The 18,501-nt window shown below is 52.2% G+C and overlaps 4 protein-coding genes across 4 annotated transcripts in view; all 4 read right to left on the reverse strand.

The window, feature by feature from the left end:
* The window catches only part of LOC121086932 (translation initiation factor IF-2-like), a 533,674-nt gene extending 521,356 nt beyond the window's left edge, over window positions 1-12,318 (reverse strand). Inside the window, exons 1-2 of the mRNA XM_040591393.1 lie at window positions 12,277-12,318; window positions 4,781-4,799 (exon numbers count right to left, since the gene is read on the reverse strand). The gene's annotated coding sequence lies outside the window, so the exon portion shown is untranslated. The remainder of the gene's footprint in view (window positions 1-4,780; window positions 4,800-12,276) is intronic.
* Window positions 218-12,120, reverse strand: LOC121086878 (verprolin-like). Its single transcript, XM_040591288.1, has 8 exons — window positions 12,083-12,120; window positions 4,115-4,599; window positions 3,415-3,489; window positions 3,142-3,210; window positions 2,952-3,050; window positions 1,849-1,911; window positions 1,241-1,415; window positions 218-871 (listed from the first exon to the last, which is right to left on the reverse strand). The coding sequence occupies exons 2-8, from the start codon at window positions 4,230-4,232 to the stop codon at window positions 382-384; spliced, it is 1,089 nt and encodes a 362-aa protein (XP_040447222.1). The 5' UTR covers window positions 4,233-4,599; window positions 12,083-12,120; the 3' UTR covers window positions 218-381.
* Window positions 7,481-8,350, reverse strand: LOC121086604 (proteoglycan 4-like). The gene has a single exon (XM_040590517.1). It carries the CDS (start codon window positions 8,201-8,203, stop codon window positions 7,481-7,483), a length of 723 nt encoding a protein of 240 aa, XP_040446451.1. The 5' UTR covers window positions 8,204-8,350.
* LOC121086886 lies at window positions 9,107-12,345 on the reverse strand. The gene is made up of 6 exons (XM_040591303.1): window positions 12,054-12,345; window positions 11,596-11,667; window positions 10,897-10,971; window positions 10,624-10,692; window positions 10,434-10,532; window positions 9,107-9,393 (listed from the first exon to the last, which is right to left on the reverse strand). The coding sequence occupies exons 1-6, from the start codon at window positions 12,343-12,345 to the stop codon at window positions 9,284-9,286; spliced, it is 717 nt and encodes a 238-aa protein (XP_040447237.1). The 3' UTR covers window positions 9,107-9,283.
* Between the last annotated feature and the right edge of the window lie 6,156 nt (window positions 12,346-18,501).

The raw sequence follows: 18,501 nt of genomic DNA on the forward strand, positions 1-18,501 counted from the left end.
CGTGTAGTGCCGCCATTGGGGCTTTCCCCACGCGCCCGTGCCCAGCTCCTGCCTGCCGACATAGTGGGCATCGACGGCTGTGCCCAGGTGTGGAGCCCAGCCGGTGCTGGTGCCTCGCTTGGTTTGCTGTTGGTACCCCCTGGACACTTGTGTGACAGCTCTGTGTCACACTGTCTTTTGTGTTCAGCGGCTGAGCCCCGAAGCTGTCAGTTGGGGCTCTGTCAGTGCACCCCCAACTCCTACCCTGGTGTGGCTGCCTTCAGCCCCTGCTGTGCGGCTGGAGCAGTGAGCTCAGGGGTGTGTGGGAGTCTCAGGAGGCTCAGGGCCCTCAGGGGTCTCAGAGGGCTTGGCAGCAGTGGGAGGTCGGAGGCCTTGGAGGGCTCAAAAGTGGTGGGTGCTCGGTAGCGGCGGGGGGCTCGGTGGGCTTGGAGGTCTCGGTAGTGGTGGAGGTCTCGGAGGACGTGGGGACTGCTGCAGCTGAGAGACACTTTCCTGGTTCATCTGATGCAAAGATTCCAGGAATGGGCTTGGGGGGGGCGAGGGCAAGTCCCAGTCGGTGGGGTGCTGGGGGGTGCTGGTATGGCTCATCTGAAGGGCGGCCGGAGATGGGTTCGGGGGGCGTGGAGGCCGTTTCCCTTTGGCTGGGGTCTGGAGGGTGCTGGTCGGGCTCCTCTGCTGAAAGGCGGCTGCGAATGGGGGAGGCGGTCGCGGGGGCCGTGGGGAGGATGAGCGCGCTGGTTGTTCAGGCGGCAGTGTCCTCTGCTGTCTTTGGGTCCAGCTCTGAGGGGTGCTTGCGCGGCTGCTCTGGCTGTCCGGGTGGAAGCGAGAGCCATGGGTTTCCTTCTGGACTCTAGAAGCTCCAGCGACGGGCCTGTGGAGAGAGGAGGCCGCTGAGGCGCTCAGCTGCAGAGGGGGCACACGGACTGTCCCCCACAGCACGGCCCAGAGCTGGCAAGGCTCCCCAGCACGGGCAGAGCCGCTGGCACGCCTTGGCCGACGTGGACACCCGCACCGCATGGCAGCCCCGAGCAGGGGGACTCCTCAGGGCAGGTTCGGTGGCCATCAGCCAGCGCTACTGGGCGCCTCCCTGGCTGGGGCAATCTCTTGCCCCGCTCTTTCTCGTCCTGCCCTTGCTTTTGGGCAGCCACCAGGCTGCCACTCCGCAGCAGCCTGACTAGAAATGCTTCGTGGCTCTGAGCAGCCATCAGAGGAAGCAGTGTGGGGGGAATCAACAACTCACTCTTCTTTCTTCATCCACCGCCGGATGATGACACAGACCAACACTATTCCAACTGGCACGGAAAGCATGGTTGCTGCTGTGGCTATCATACAGTGCCTCCGCGCATCTTGGGGACAGAGAAGACTTGCGGTGGTTGGGGGTTCATCAGCCCTTGCGGTTCTCTCGCTGATCACGTCTGTAGGAGCAATTTGAAAAGTTAGCCCGTCCTGCGCACCACTGGTAAGCGTGCAGCACGATTGATCCGGCCAGGACATTCTCTGTTTCCCCCCAGTACTGGTGCCTGGAGGCACGTTCCCACCCCTTGGGGCAGAGTGTCCCACCCAACCAAACCCAGAAGGCCAGAAGGGGAGCACAGGGGGGGCGCAGCTGCTTGACCCTTCGAGGGACACGGACAGAAACCGTCCCTGCAGCAGGCAGTGCCACCCCAGCTCTCCCTCCCCGTGAGACAGTTCCCACACCCCGAGGGGACAGACTCAGGCCTTCTCAAGTGGCACTGAAGCCTTGCCCTCCCCCTAGTGCCTTTTCTCCAGCACAGGCACCGCCTGCAGCACCTCCCAGGTTTCAGGATGTGTCTCCCACTTGGGGACCCCAGCAAGACTGCTCCGTACCTGAGCCCGGTTCATAAGCCTGATTTATCTTGCTGTGGTGGTCTTCTCCAGGCTTTGACGGCACTGCCAAAAAGCAGAGAGGGCAGGTTAAGCCTCAGCGAGTCTCAGGCACAGAGGACACAGGAGGACGGGGAGGTTCCCCCTAACCCTATGCCTAGTCTGGGAGTCAGGGCATCGCTGTGGACCTCGGCTCAGGGAGGGATCCCGCTCTGTGCTGCTCCTGTGCCTCTCGGCAGTCACAGCAAGCTCGGGGATGCAGCTAGGGTGGGAGGGACATTTGGCACATTTCCCATATCTGTGGAACTGGTCCCGATGCCTGGAACCCAAAACACTTTCAGCTTTGGCTGCTGCTGTGACTTGCCAGAGTGGGCACTGGGGGAGGAGCCTGCGCCTGGTTCCTACTCCAAGCAACAGCCACGCCTGAGCCTGACCTGCTGGGGGACCAGGAAATTGCAGGCCATCTTTTGGTTTGCATTGCACTTTTGGCAGCGCGTAAAGCGATGCAAAATGCCTTCCTTCAAAGAGGACGGGAAGAAGCTGCAGCCAGTCCGGCCAGGGAAACAGCCCTTTCGAGAAGGGCTCCTCCGCCCTTCCCTGTAAGCACCAGCAACGGTCACGGTTGCCCCATCCCAGCTATCGGTCGGTAGACGGGAGATGCAGCACAGCCCAAGAAGCCTGCCGAACCAGCATCCCCACCGACCTCCAGCATGAGGAAAGGGCAGCCGGCGTCGCCTGGGACCTCGCTCCTGCCTGGAACTGGGCCAGTGGGCAAGCAGTGCTGCCCGTGAGCTGAACACAAGTTCAGCGCTCGCCAGGCCCTCAAATCTGCCTGCCAGCAGACGCCTGCACAAACCAGCTCCGAGCCGTAACGGCAAAACTGGGGCAGCAGCCGCCCCTGGCCCTCCGCTTGAAGCACAACTGGCAGCAGAGGCTCTGCACCATCTCTGTGGCTCACCAGCACCTGCAAGGTGGGAAACCCAGCATTGCTGCAGCGAGGCTCTGAGCGATCCCTTCCCACTGCGCAGGCTACAGCGAGCCCCGACGTGCACCTCACGCCTCCACTTGCCGGGTCTCACAGCTGAGGCACAGTGAAATGTACCCACCGTGTCCTCTCTTCCATTCCTCCAGCACATGCCTTAGGTGCTCAACTAGCTCCGAGGACTCGTTTTCTCCTTCAGCTCGGTACTTTTCTATTGCAGAACCTTAACGGAAAGGACCCGATTCAGTTTCACCCAAATAAATTACAGAAAACCAGTGCTTAGCCTGTGAGGTCAGCACGGACAGACTACTCACCCCTGCGATGCCAGCCTCGTGCAGCATCCCACTGCCGAGGAGCTGGACGAGTCCTTCCTACAGGCACACCTGTAACAGAACAGCCAGAGCAGCTTCCGTCATCTACTGCGGTCTACAATGGCAGAACTGGATCGCAGAAGCGGTAAGGGGACCGCGCAAGGAGACAGCACACACGTGCAGATCTCTGTCCCCACAGCTGCAGAGGCGCCCAGCGGGCTGACCTTTGGGCTTTGAGCTGGCGGATCTCAAAGGGAGGAGAAAGCCATGATGTACCCATGGTGCCATCTCCCAGAGGCTCAGTCCTGGAAGCCAGCTGGGAATCTGCAGCACCTTTGCCGACAGCCACGGCTGCAAAAAGCACAGGACAGAACGGCTGCCGTGACACAGTTCAAGTTACTTCTTCAGATCAGAGTGGCATCGAGTGCCACTCAAAGGTGGGCTTCCTCCACGGCACTCATCTCTGCCTTCCGCTCAGGAGCATGGTGCCAAGAGTTACCGTGCGCCTGCACTGGCACAGTGCTGGCACGGAACGTACCACGTGCGGAGCTGGTGGGACAAAGGACTCCCTGGAGCTCACACCAGCTCCCAGCTCAACCCCAACGAGCCCGCTGGCTTGGCAGCCAGCACTGGGAGCAGCTCAGGCTCCCAGGGGCCAGGAGACAGCTTTGCAAGGCAAAGCTCCACAGGGCGCATCTCTGAGCCCGGCCCGTTCCCTCTCTGCTCTCCTCCATGTCTGCGCATGGGCCACGGACGGAGCAACTTGCTCTTCAGGCGGAAAGAAGCCTAGAAGGTAGATGCAGCTTCCTCCCACTGATTTACCCGTGGGATGGCTCTCAGGCTCGAGGACAGCAACAGGCTACGAATTCGGGATGGTGTAACCCTTGGGAGGCTCTTCAGGAGAATTGCACATGAGTAAGCTCTTGTCACATTGGCACTGTTTCTTCTTTCAAGGAAAGGGACATTGAGCGCTTACCTCCAGGATGCCCCAAGGGCTCCAAACCAACAGCCTGCCATGCATCTCGATAAACTTTGGCAACATCCTCACCTAGAAGCAAGCACAGAGGGGAAATGTTGCCATTGCCTGTTGGCATCCGCTTGTGCCTTAGTGAACCGCAGGCACTGGAAGAGGCTCAGGTAACAGCGTGGGAACCAGACCCAGGGGAGATTGCCAGCGCTGCAGAGGGGCCTGGTGACCTCTTGGCCGGCACCTGGCAGCTCTCTAACATGCTCTTCAAGCCATGCCATGAACAAGACCCCTCAGGGAGCGCGTGGGCCAACATAGGGCCCCTGGGGGCTTTCGTACCCGCACAGCTCTCACACACGCAGGGGAAGCCCTCGCTAAAGCGCTCGAGGGAAAAGCCACATCCACGCTTCTCGGGGAGAGGAGCCCGCTGGCCCGTGAAAGGTCGCAAGTGTGCCGAGTGCTTACCTGCTTCCTGCTCTTGCCAAGGTGCAGCCCTGGCAGGTAGGGCCTCCAGGAGGAGGAGGAGGAGGAAGCAGTGCTGAATGAGGGCCATGGCTCCCTTCAGCCACATGATCCTGTGCTGCTGTCACTGCTGCTGCTGCATCTGGTGCAGTTGCGGCTGGGGGCTGAGGCATGGGTACTTGTAGCTGGTGCATCGCCGTGGAGCTCCGTGACCTCACAGCCCCACTGTCACCTCACAGCCCCACTGTGACCTCACGGCCGGCCCGGGCCGCATGGCAACGGTGCTCAGGGGGAGAGCCGCTGGAGCACAGCCGGGGCAGCTGCCCTCCCAGGCTGGGGAGCACGCCCCGTCGGGCAGCTCCGTCCAAGGGCTGGCACACGGTCCCACCTGGGGCTGAGCCCGCAGCTCTGCCCTCTTTTCCGGGCACTGTCACAGGGGCAGCGCAGAGCTCACAGTGCCCCAGATGACCTGGGGAGCGCAGCCAGGGCATTTCTGACCTCCTCAGGTGCTGTTAGCAACAGCTCACGAAGCTGAGGAGTGAATGATTTCAGCCTCAAGACAAGTGTCAGATCCCCTCCTGTGGGCAGCTTCCCGGCTGGAGCCTGGTTTGCGCCTTGGGGGACCCCAGGGCTAACAAGTCACGTTTGTTTGACGGGAAAGATGAAGCCTTCACTCTTCCCTTTCTCCTTCACGTGAAACTTAAGGGAATACTTTCTGTTGGGGTCCTCAAAGGGCAAAGTCAGTCAATAAAACAGAAAAAATATTCTCTTAAAGTATTTGACGTGCAAAAGGAAACCTTGAGAGAGCACACGGTGGGTGTATGTTGCCTGAACAACCCAGTGGCCTTCAGTGGTAGGGTGAGTACCTCGGTGGGCAAGGGAAGAGCTACAGGTGTCATCTCTCCAGGCTTCTTTGGCCTTTGATATTGTCTCTCACAACATCCTTCTCCATCAATCGGAGAAATGTGGATCTGACGCGTGGACTGCTTGGTGGATAAGGACTTGGCTGGACAGTGCCATCCTGACGGCAGTGGTGAACAGCTCAGTGTGCGGACGGAGACTGGGGACGAGTGGTGTCCCTCAGGGGCCCCTCTTGGGAGCAGTACTGTTTAATAGCTTCATCAATGACATAAGACAGTGGGATCGGGTGCACCCTCAGCAAGTTTGCAGATGACACGAAGCCGAGTGGTGCAGCTGATGTGCCTGAGCAATGGGCTGCTGTCCAGAGGGACCTGGACAAGCTGGAGAAGCGGCCCATGTGAACCTCATGAGGCTCAAGAAGGCCACGTGCAAGGTCCTGCACCAGGCTCAGGGCAACGCCCGGTACCACTGAGAGCCGCCCTGCCAGGAAGGACTTGGGGGTACTGGTGGAAGAACAGCTGGGCATGAACCAGCAATGTGCGCTCGCAGGCCAGAAAGCCAACCGTGTCCTGGGCTGCATCAAAAGAAGCCACCAAAATGATCGAAGGGATGGAACTCCTCTGCTCTGAAAAAAAGGCAGAGAGAGGTGGGGTTGTTCAGCCTGGCGAAGAGAAGGCTCTGGGGAGACCTGATTCTGGTCTTCCAATACTTAATGGGCGCTTATCAGAGAGACGGGGACAGAGATTTGAGCAGGGCCTGCAGCCCTAGGGAGAAGGGGCAATGGTTTGAAGCTGGAAGTGGGCAGATTAAGACTAGACACAAGGACAGCAGGTGGGTTTTTTTTATGCTGAGGGTGGTGAAACACTGGAACAGGTTGCCCAGAGAGGTGGTGGATGCCCCATCCCTGGAAACATTCAAGCTCAGCTGAGCAAAGTGATCCCGTTGAAGGTGGCTCTGCTCGTTGCAGGGGGGTTGGACTCAATGACCTGTAAAGGTCCCTTCCAACCCCAAACATTCCATGATCCCGTATTTCACTCTGCCTTAGCCATGAGACTCGGCAGCCAGAGGTTTTAGATGCACGTCTGGCCACGCTGTAGCCTACAAAGCGGGAAGGGATGGATTGGAGCCTCGCTGCAGCGACGCTGGCTTTCACACCTTCTGTCACACAGTAACTGCATCACAGCGACCTCTGTGCTAATGTTGATGCTTCCAGCTCTGCATCTGGTGGAGCAGGAGCAATGGCAGGACAATGTTCAAAAGACTGAGGTCAGGCGGTCCATGTAAACGGCAGTCCCCGCCTGGTGAAAGGAGACCTCTCCCTATCTGTCCCCGACACGGGGAGCCAACACCACCTATCCTTCCCAGCTACTGCCACCACTCCTGGCAGAGCTTCTTCGTTGACACAAGGGACTCTACCACTCGGACCGGGAGCAGCCGCAGGGCGCTGTTCAGCGGCGGTGTTCAGGGCTCTGTCATCTACCGCTAGTCACCACTTGCCATGAGGTTTCTCTGCGATCCACGCAGGAGAACTGTATTGAGAAGGAGACCTGACCATGCTTCCTGTTCTCCCAGCTCTTTAATCACTTCAGGAGCAGCCCGGATGGCATCAGAGGGTGTCTTGCGTTGTAGGAGAAAGGGACAGGACCTGCCCCTCAGGCTAATGACCTGTTTGCAGCAGGTTGGCAGTCAGGGATGCATCGATAAGTGGTGAGCTGTGGAGCAGAACGTGTAGTGCCGCCATTGGGGCTTTCCCCACGCGCCCGTGCCCAGCTCCTGCCTGCCGACATAGTGGGCATCGACGGCTGCGCCCAGGTGTGGAGCCCAGCCGGTGCTGGTGCCTCGCTTGGTTTGCTGTTGGTACCCCCTGGACACTTGTGTGACAGCTCTGTGTCACACTGTCTTTTGTGTTCAGCAGCTGAGCCCCGAAGCTGTCGGTTGGGGCTCTGTCAGTGCACCCCCAACTCCTACCCTGGTATGGCTGCCTTCAGCCCCTGCTGTGCGGCTGGAGCAGTGAGCTCAGGGGTCTCAGGAGGCTCAGGGCCCTCAGGGGTCTCAGAGGGCTTGGCAGCAGTGGGAGGTCGGAGGCCTTGGAGGGCTCAAAAGTGGTGGGTGCTCGGTAGCAGCGGGGGGCTCGGAGAGCTCGGTGGTCTCGGCAGCAGTGAGGGGCTCGGAGGGCTCGGTAGTCGCAGGGGGCTCGCAGGGCTCGGAGGGCTCGGTAGCGGTGGTGGACTCGGAGTGCTCGAAGGTGTCGGTAGCAGTGAGGGGCTCGGAGGGCTCGGTAGCGGTGGTGAACTCGGAGTGCTCGAAAATCTCTGTAGCAGTGAGGGGCTCGGAGGGCTCGGTAGCGGTGGTGGACTCGGAGTGCTCGAAGGTGTCGGTAGCAGTGAGGGGCTCGGAGGGCTCGGTAGCGGTAAGGGGCTCGCAGGGCTCGGAGGGCTTGGTAGCAGCGGTGGACTCGGAGTGCTCGAAGGTCTTGGTAGCAGTGAGGGGCTCGGAGGGCTCGGAGGTCTCAGTAGTGGCGGTGGGTTCAGAGGGTTCGGAGTTCTCGGTAGTGGGCTCGGAGGGCTCGGAGGTGTCGGTAGCGGCGGAGGGCTTGGAGGACGTGGGGACTGCTGCAGCTGAGAGACACTTTCCTGGTTCCTCTGATGTACGGAGTCTGGGAACGGGCTCGGGGGCTGTGAGGGCCATTCCTGTTTGGTGGGGGGCTGGAGGATGCTGGTCTGTCTCCTCTGCTCCAGGGTGGCTGCGAACGGGCTCGGGGGGCACCCGGGCCATGGAGAGGCTGAGCACGCTCCTTCTTTAGGTGGCAGTGTCCTCTGCTGTCTTTGGGTCCAGCTCTGAGGGCTGCCAGGGTGGCTGCTCTGGCTGTCCGGGTGCAAGCGAGAGCCATGGGTTTCCTGCTGGATTCTTGAAGTGCCAGCGCTGGGCCTGTGGAGAGAGGAGGCCGCTGAGGCGCTCAGCTGCAGAGGGGGCGCACAGACTGTCCCCCACAGCACGGCCCAGAGCTGGCAAGGCTCCCCAGCACGGGCAGAGCCGCTGGCATGCCTTGGCCGACGTGGACACCCGCACCGCATGGCAGCCCCGAGCAGGGGGACTCCTCAGGGCAGGTTCGGTGGCCATCAGCCAGCGCTACTGGGCGCCTCCCTGGCTGGGGCAATCTCTTGCCCCGCTCTTTCTCGTCCTGCCCTTGCTTTTGGGCAGCCACCAGGCTGCCACTCCGCAGCAGCCTGACTAGAAATGCTTCGTGGCTCTGAGCAGCCATCAGAGGAAGAGGACGGAGGGAAATGTACTCACTCTTTCTTCTTCCTTCGCCACCAGATGCAGACACAGCCCAATAGAAACTGAACTTGCAGAGAAATAATAGCTGCTACTGCACCTTTAATAGAGGACTTCCCAGGATCTCTGGGACCCGGAACATTTGAGGTGCTCGGGGGATCATAAAACTCTGTGGGTCTCTCGCTGATCATGTCTGCAGGAGCAATTAGGAACGTTAGCCCGTCCTGCGCACCACTGGTAAGCGTGCAGCACGATTGATCCGGCCAAGACATTCTCTGTTTCCTCCCAGTACTGGTGCCTGGAGGCACGTTCCCACCCTTTGGGGCAGGGTGTCCCACCCAACCAAACCCAGAAGGCCAGAAGGGGAGCACAGCGGGGGCGCAGCTGCTTGACCCTTTGAGGGACACGGACAGGAACCATCCCTGCAGCAGGCAGTGCCACCCCAGCTCTCCCTCCCCGTGAGACAGTTCCCACACCCCGAGGGGACAGACTCAGGCCTTCTCAAGTGGCACTGAAGCCTTGCCCTCCCCCTAGTGCCTTTTCTCCAGCACAGGCACCGCCTGCAGCACCTCCCAGGTTTCAGGATGTGTCTCCCACTTGGGGACCCCAGCAAGACTGCTCCGTACCTGAGCCCGGTTCATAAGCCTGATTTATCTTGCTGTGGTGGTCTTCTCCAGGCTTTGACGGCACTGCCAAAAGCAGAGAGGGCAGGTTAAGCCTCAGCGAGTCTCAGGCACAGAGGACACAGGAGGACGGGGAGGTTCCCCCTAAGCCTCTGCCTAGTCTGGGAGTCAGGGCATCGCTGTGGACCTCGGCTCAGGGAGGGATCCCGCTCTGTGCTGCTCCTGTGCCTCTCGGCGGTCACAGCAAGCTCGGGGATGCAGCTAGGGCGGGAGGGACATTTGGCACATTTCCCATATCTGCGGAACATGGTCCCGATGCCTGGAACCCCAAACACTTTCAGCTTTGGCTGCTGCTGTGACTTGCCAGAGTGGGCACTGGGGGAGGAGCCTGCGCCTGGTTCCTACTCCAAGCAACAGCCACGCCTGAGCCTGACCTGCTGGGGGACCAGGAAATTGCAGGCCATCTTTTGGTTTGCATTGCACTTTTGGCAGCGCGTAAAGCGATGCAAAATGCCTTCCTTCAAAGAGGACGGGAAGAAGCTGCAGCCAGTCCGGCCAGGGAAACAGCCCTTTCGAGAAGGGCTCCTCCGCCCTTCCCTGTAAGCACCAGCAACGGTCACGGTTGCCCCATCCCAGCTATCGGTCGGTAGACGGGAGATGCAGCACAGCCCAAGAAGCCTGCCGATCCAGCATCCCCACCGACCTCCAGCATGAGGAAAGGGCAGCCGGCGTCACCTGGGACCTCGCTCCTGCCTGGAACTGGGCCAGTGGGCAAGCAGTGCTGCCCGTGAGCTGAACACAAGTTCAGTGCTCGCCAGGCCCTCAAATCTGCCTGCCAGCAGACGCCTGCACAAACCAGCTCCGAGCCGTAATGGCAAAACTGGGGCAGCAGCCGCCCCTGGCCCTCCGCTTGAAGCACAACTGGCAGCAGAGGCTCTGCACCATCTCTGTGGCTCACCAGCACCTGCAAGGTGGGAAACCCAGCATTGCTGCAGCGAGGCTCTGAGCGATCCCTTCCCACTGCGCAGGCTACAGCGAGCCCCGACGTGCACCTCACGCCTCCACTTGCCGGGTCTCACAGCTGAGGCACAGTGAAATGTACCCACCGTGTCCTCTCTTCCATTCCTCCAGCACATGCGTTAGGTGCTCAACTAGCTCCGAGGACTCGTTTTCTCCTTCAGCTCGGTACTTTTCTATTGCAGAACCTTAACGGAAAGGACCCGATTCAGTTTCACCCAAATAAATTACAGAAAACCAGTGCTTAGCCTGTGAGGTCAGCACGGACAGACTACTCACCCCTGCGATGCCAGCCTCGTGCAGCATCCCACTGCCGAGGAGCTGGACGAGTCCTTCCTACAGGCACACCTGTAACAGAACAGCCAGAGCAGCTTCCGTCATCTACTGCGGTCTACAATGGCAGAACTGGATCGCAGAAGCGGTAAGGGGACCGCGCAAGGAGACGGCACACACGTGCAGATCTCTGTCCCCACAGCTGCAGAGGCGCCCAGCGGGCTGACCTTTGGGCTTTGAGCTGGCGGATCTCAAAGGGAGGAGAAAGCCATGACGTACCCATGGTGCCATCTCCCAGAGGCTCAGTCCTGGAAGCCAGCTGGGAATCCGCAGCACCTTTGCCGACAGCCACGGCTGCAAAAAGCACAGGACAGAACGGCTGCCGTGACACAGTTCAAGTTACTTCTTCAGATCAGAGTGGCATCGAGTGCCACTCAAAGGTGGGCTTCCTCCACGGCACTCATCTCTGCCTTGCGCTCAGGAGCATGGTGCCAAGAGTTACCGTGCGCCTGCACTGGCACCGTGCTGGCACGGAACGTACCACGTGCGGAGCTGGTGGGACAGAGGACTCCCTGGAGCTCACACCAGCTCCCAGCTCAACCCCAACGAGCCCGCTGGCTTGGCAGCCAGCACTGGGAGCAGCTCAGGCTCCCAGGGACAGCAGACAGCTTTGCAAGGCAAAGCTCCACAGGGCGCATCTCTGAGCCCGGCCCGTTCCCTCTCTGCTCTCCTCCATGTCTGCGCATGGGCCACGGACGGAGCAACTTGCTCTTCAGGCGGAAAGAAGCCTAGAAGGTAGATGCAGCTTCCTCCCACTGATTTACCCATGGGATGGCTCTCAGGCTCGAGGACAGCAACAGGCTACGAATTCGGGATGGTGTAACCCTTGGGAGGCTCTTCAGGAGAATTGCACATGAGTAAGCTCTTGTCACATTGGCACTGTTTCTTCTTTCAAGGAAAGGGACATTGAGCGCTTACCTCCAGGATGCCCCAAGGGCTCCAAACCAACAGCCTTCCATGCATCTCGATAAACTTTGGCAACATCCTCACCTAGAAGCAAGCACAGAGGGGAAATGTTGCCATTGCCTGTTGGCATCCACTTCTGCCTTAGTGAACCGCAGGCACTGGAAGAGGCTCAGGTAACAGCGTGGGAACCAGACCCAGGGGAGATTGCCAGCGCTGCAGAGGGGCCTGGTGACCTCTTGGCTGGCACCTGGCAGCTCCCCAACACACTCTTTAAGCCATGCCATGAACAAGATCCCTCAGGGAGCGCATGGGCCAACATAAGGCCCATGTGGGCTTTCTTACTCTCACAGCTCTCACACACACGCAGGGGAAGCCCTTGCTAAAGCACTCGAGGGAAAAGCCACATCCACGCTTCTTGGGCAGAAGAGCCCGCTGGCCCGTGAAAGGTCGCAAATGTGCCGAGTGCTTACCTGCTTCCTGCTCTTGCCAAGGTGCAGACCAGGCAGCCCTGGCATGCAGGGTCACCAGGAGGAGGAGGATGATGTTGAGGTGGCGAGCAAGAGTCATGGGTCCCTGCAACGACATGATACTGCCAGTGCCGCTGTCGCCACCGCTGCTGCGTCTGCTACAGTTCCAGCTAGGGGCTGAGGCATCGCTATTTATAGCTGGCGCATCACCGCGGAGCTCTGTGACCTCACAGCCCCACTGTGACCTCATGGCTGGCCCAGGCTGCATGGCAATGGCGCTCAGTGGGCTTTTCATCTCAAACGACAAATTTTACAAATTTTAAATGGAACTCCATGACTGTAAAATAGGCCAATACTGGGGTATTTGGCGATTCTTATAATTTTATTCATGTGTTTCATACAATTTTTTGTAGACATTTTACATGAGAAAGAAAACAAGTTTTGTCTACTGTTACTAAAGTGACTGAACATTTTAAGATTGCACAAAAACCTGCTGACAAACACCCTTCTGAGGTTTCAGTTCTGGGTTATCACCAGAACTACAAATGACTGCTTGGCAATTGCACCAGACAAAACATTAAAACCTGAAATTTCATGCTAAAGCAGTGTTCATCCAACAAAGATATTTAGTCTTGTAGGATTACTGTTGATTACAGTGTAACTAACCTTGGCTCTAACCTTAGCATGTGTAACGCTAATGAATTTATAAATTAATCTTCCTGTCTCTTTATCCCCTGATTAGCATGCTTATTATGCAAAGAACTGATTTGAGATAGTGAGAACTTACTCAAAAGAACCAAAACATAGCAAGTGGGGAAAGGTACTTTGTAAAGGACCTAAAAAAGGGTGCCATCAAGATGCCAGCTAGTTAGAAGAAATAAAATGGAAGATTGATGTTGACGTCCTCAGGGTGATCTTAAATGAATAAAAGCAGACTGATGATCTTGTAGAGAGTAGATCTCCTGATAAATCGACAGAAGAACATTCAAGAAATATCACCAAATGGCACTGAGCTTGATAATGAAAAGCAAAGGGAGGCAAACCATCTTCACAGATTCCTACACAACCCAACATGTGTTATAAGAATGGGCTTCCAGCTTCTTGCATCATAAACAAAATAGATTTGAAGATGGATTTAGGAATTATGAGAGACACGGCTCTCTCCTATCATATCTCGTGAGACGGAATGATCCTAGTCATTGTAAAGTTTAAAGTAAAACTGAAAGTAATATTTTTCCACTGTATTTTAAGTATTTTCTATGCTTTTTTTTTTTTTTTTGTTACAACATATTTAGATTTTGATTGCTGCTGGGCATTGAGAAGTTTTTAATTGAGGTGGGTGCTTTTCTTCCCTTAGCAGTTAGTGGTAAGTTAGAACAGGGCCATGCACACAAGCAATTCAGATTTTTCATTCTAACATGCATGTCAGTGCCTGAATTTCATCAACCATTATGCTGCCAATTTGCGCAGTTCTGTTTCTGTGAAGTTCATCACAGCCTTCTCTTACAGAGACTTACACTAAATAATTTTGTCATCTGCAGATCCTGCTGACGTAATTGGTTTGGTTCTACCCCTCATTGCTGACTTTCTGCATAATTAATGAATGTATTAAATACTAACTATGGTACAGATCCTTGGGACATACTAGTATTAACCTCCTGCTGAATTGAAAACTGATAGCCTAATTAAATTCTCTATATAAGAACAACAGTGTTGACAGTGACAATCAGGATGACTTGTGATTTATCCCTAATCTGAAATTAAAAAAAAAAAAAAAAAAAGGAAAAGAAAACAACCACCCAAAACTCTGCAAGCACAAGCACTTGCAATTTCCACTGTCTTTTATGGGGCTTGTGAAAAAACAGGCTACTTAAGGGAAAACCAAACCAATTTAAAAAAGAGGAAATATCACCACTGCATACCTGTTTAACTTTATGTTCACAGAATCTTTTGAGCTATCAAACAGTACCTTAATCATTTTTTCCCCCATGAAATTGTTTAAAGTGCCTTGGCTACAATATCCTTGGAATGTTAGAACTTGTATATATATTTGATCCAGAGAGGACAAGGTATAAAATTCATAGCTAACCAAGCCTAAAGTAGAAGATGAAAAAAATGAACTAAACTGACGACTACTATAGCTATCATGTTGGCAGGACATGCTTCCTTGTTGAGGTCACTTAGTTTTTTCTAGATATCAGAAAATTTCTCACATTTCTCTGACACTTTGGTATAGTATCTGTAGCAGACATTTCTGTAAGAAAAGAATGTATTTGGAACGATATCACCAAGCCACACAAAAAAGGGCAGTTTCTTAGTGTTCTGCCACTGTTAGAAAAAATAATGTATTAAAACTTAAGTATGTTATAAACATCAGCAGAATGTTGAGTTATTTCTGAAACTATTATACTTCAACATGTAAAAAGGTGTGTAATTCATATAGCAGTTTTTAAATGCTCTAATTAGTATCTTCCAAGCACAAATCCTGTTGTTTGAACTTTGTACCAAAGAGCTAGAAGACTACAAAAAAATGCTAATGAATATTCACATGCTCTTGAAATGAACCTCCTTCATTCATGAACACTTTAAGAGACAAAATTTTATTAGCACAAATGTTCACAAAATTATACAGATGTAACAATGTGCTTAAACTATCAACATTTTAATAACCTGTATTACTGAGCTAATCGGCCATTTCATAGGAAGCCATAAAATTCTTTGGAAAACGTGCCTTGTCTTATTAAAGTTTTCAGTATAAGTTCTAGTCAAAAGAGTCCTTTACTTAGGATAGAAGATCTTACAAAATGCCTGAAGGCAGATAAAAGTTCCTAATGTGTGATGCTGAGAAAATTCTGCTAAAGTTTAAAAAAAAAAACCCGGAGCATTCTAAGTCCTACTGGATGCTATCTGCATCATCAAGTAAATGTTCACATTATACCATCTGGATCGCCAACTTCAGAAACTAAGACCCAATCTCAAATAGAAATTGGGGGTCTAAACCTAAGTGAAGGTCATTGTAACCAGACTAGACTATTATTTCAGTGGTTGTGTGAGTGTAGGGCAGCATTCAGTGTGTCCTAATTCTTCTCCATATATCCACCACAGAAATTTAGATGTTTGTTATTCAGTGGAACATTGGGCTGGGTAGTACAGTCTGATTTGCTGTACTCAGATCTGTACAGGAGATTTTAGTATGCACTGTGTCTGTGTGCAAGATATTCAGGTGTCCAGCAAGACTTAATGCTACTGTGTCCTGTCTGAAGAAAGTCTAAGACAGTGTCCAAATTTCACCCAAATCACATTTCTAGACATGATACAGGTCACCTGGAAAACCCGTATAGTAGACTGGGAAGGTACTTGGTATATTAGACAGATACTGATCGTTAAGAATGAATTTTCTACCATAAACTCTGATTTCCTTCATGGATTTTAACTGCACATCTGCAAAATACAGATAATAGGCAGCTGTGAAAAACATTAATTAATACCTGTGAAGCATGATGCAGCAGTGGTAGAGTGGCAGCATAAGATGCAGAACAGAAGGGGCAACAGCAAAAACAAGGCTTGCATGTAACTAGGACGAGTCAGTCAACACAGAAACAAAAAGATGTGTGCATGTAGAGATGGCCACAATCAGCAAAATTCAGACCTCAGTTTCAAGCCATGGAGTTTAGCTTGCAGTGCCATACTTTGCTAGCCTGGGTGCAATTTTACTCATGCCAGCCTTTCTGTGCTGCTGGGACTAGACCTCGATTTGCCAAGATTCTTTCAGTATTTGTAAAATACCAAGAAACCTTTAAAATCCCTGTCCACTGCCCCACTATCAGAAGTGAATTTGTCACAGTGACACTGCATTTAGCTGTTTTTGTTACAAATCTACAGTTGCAAGTTCATACTGAAGATAATTTTATTGTTACATATCTTTTTTCAATGTTGAATATTCCATTCCCCAAGGTAACCTGACTGGTAGGTAGAAAAGTGATACCTAGAAAAGTGACCCTGAAAGGAATTAAGGAGACAAAATAGAAATCTGTTCATTTCAGTGCAGTGTGTACCTGATATGTTATATTCTGTGGTATATTGGAGCACCTCCTGGTTTTCTACTAACATTCTACTGCACTGATATCTCCTTTGCAAGGACTCATTATACACATAACAGAACTTGTGTTAGGATTCTTCAAGGTCAGCAAGAGGTGTTGAATTTGTTGTGCTTATGTATATATAAGAATGGGAAAAATAGAATATATTTTGAATAAGAAATTGTAATTTTACAGTTGAAATGCATACTGTATACTGCCAGTATATATGGAGAAACACACAGGAAATCTGACAGTCTTGCTGTGTGCGTATAGAAGCCCTCTAGATCAGGGGTCCTCAAACTTTTTAACCAGGGGGCTGGTGCGCGGATTAAGTGGCAGGCAGTCATCTGCGGCTGCTTGGTTTCCCCCCCCCCAACCCCCAGCGGAGTGGGGCAGGGGGTTCTGTAAATACCGGGGGTCGGATTGAGGACCCTGGGGGGCCGTATCCGGCCTGTGGGCCATAGTTTGAGGACCCCTGCCTAGATCATTGTCAGTGCTGAGGTAAGTGAGGTCAGAAGACTACTGCAGGAATAGAATGGGAAAAATAGAAAAAGATGATGGAATTTTGTAAGTTGCCCCCAGACTGATGGTACATAGAGAATAATAAACTGATTCAGAACAGTGATATTGTTTAAAAAGACTCAGAATTATTGTACTTGACTGCCCACTTAAAATTTCTGAGGAGTACATAACATAATTTGCAACCAGGTAACCTTGAAAAGATCATAATTGACATTCCTTAGTACTATTAAGTAAGTCATTAAACATATTCACATGCCTATTTTTAAACTGTATTAATTATTTTGAAGATTTAAGATTACTGTGTTTTCCTAAATTCCCCTGATGTATTTCAGGCAGAAACAAAGGTTGGGATTTTTGTTTGTTTGTTATTTGTCTCATCATGGAAATTTTAATCACTCGTGCATTCATCCCTTTGGTGAATAGCTCATCTATATGGTTTCTATCTGTGTATAAACGTACATGGCAAAAGCACTGCTATGTAAGAATGTAATGTAACAGCTTGAAAAGACAGTTGTAAATGACCTACTTTAATAACCATAAATTTACATTAGAAAGGTAGATAAACTCTGAAGTGAATACCATTTACTTTTATTTGATGTTACTGTTTCATAATCTCAGTGTTATCAGACTTGTCCTGAATACTTTAATAAGATCATGGGTTTTTATACCATCTGGGAAAGTCTCGCATATCAAATTGATTTATATGATAGGAACAGGGATTTTTAAAAAGCTACATTTCCCTTTTGGGATGCAATCTTATCTGGTACATTCAAAAACTCCCAGTGACATCCCTGGCAGATTAGACTACGCAAAGTATGGCAGGTTTGGCCCTTATTTTACTGATGTTCTAAACACAAGTGCTCCTTTCTGAATAACCTCAAGGAAGTCAACCTTGATGGAATTTTAAATTTTCCTTCTTTATTACAATTAACTGGCTGCCTTCATTTTGGAAATCTACTGAATTTATGCCTGCCTTTGGCCAAACATCTTCTCTTGGAAGGAAAATACTGGCAGGCATAACCAAAGTGTTCAGTTTTATAGTTGCTGTCAATCCATCATTATCTCTGTAGAGAACGGTTGTAAGGCTGAGAAGATGTTCTCATAAAATCAATAGGCATATGAAGATACAGAAAGTCTAATACAATAAATTGAACATGGTAACTTTACTAGTAGAGAAAGTGATAAATAATTGAAAAAGGAATATTGTTTTATGTACTCTATAAGTCTACGATATCTATTTTAAAGTAATGAAGTGTAATGTCTGTTCTTAACGATTCAATTTGTAAGTAGGCAAGAGCAGCTGAACAGAGACACAATGCAGAGGCTGGAACCAATCCCATGCACTTCTGGCAGCAGGATCAATACCTACTCAATAAATTTTGCCAGCCAAGCTTAACAGCTATGTGCATTTGTATGGATTTAAGATCTTCCATTTAATTTTAAAATAATGCATGGTTATAACCACAGGTTCAAATACAATGATTAGTGAACTACTAATTCCCATGGACTTTTGCTAGTACTAGACTACGAACTAGGGACACCACCAGTTGTAATCTTGATTCTCTGTTGACTGTTTTTTAAGTACCTTTTCATATATTGGAGTCCTTTAAATCCTTTGACTGATTTTTTCTTTGGTGGAGATATTTTGCAAGGCTCTGCAGCTATGAGGATGGAACCAGACAGCAAACTAAGCAGGAAAAAAGTGCAGCAAGGAAAGCCATAGAGCTGGTCAGCCAGGAAATAACAAGAAAAGCACTGTACTTTGAGATCAGTGATGGTTAAGACAAAAAAGGAGCAGCTGAAGTGTAATGAGATGCAGCCTGATAAGCAGGAAGGAAACTGGCCATCTT

This window comes from Falco naumanni, chromosome 4 (assembly GCF_017639655.2).
Source record: "Falco naumanni isolate bFalNau1 chromosome 4, bFalNau1.pat, whole genome shotgun sequence".
Classification (NCBI taxonomy): domain Eukaryota; kingdom Metazoa; phylum Chordata; class Aves; order Falconiformes; family Falconidae; genus Falco; species Falco naumanni.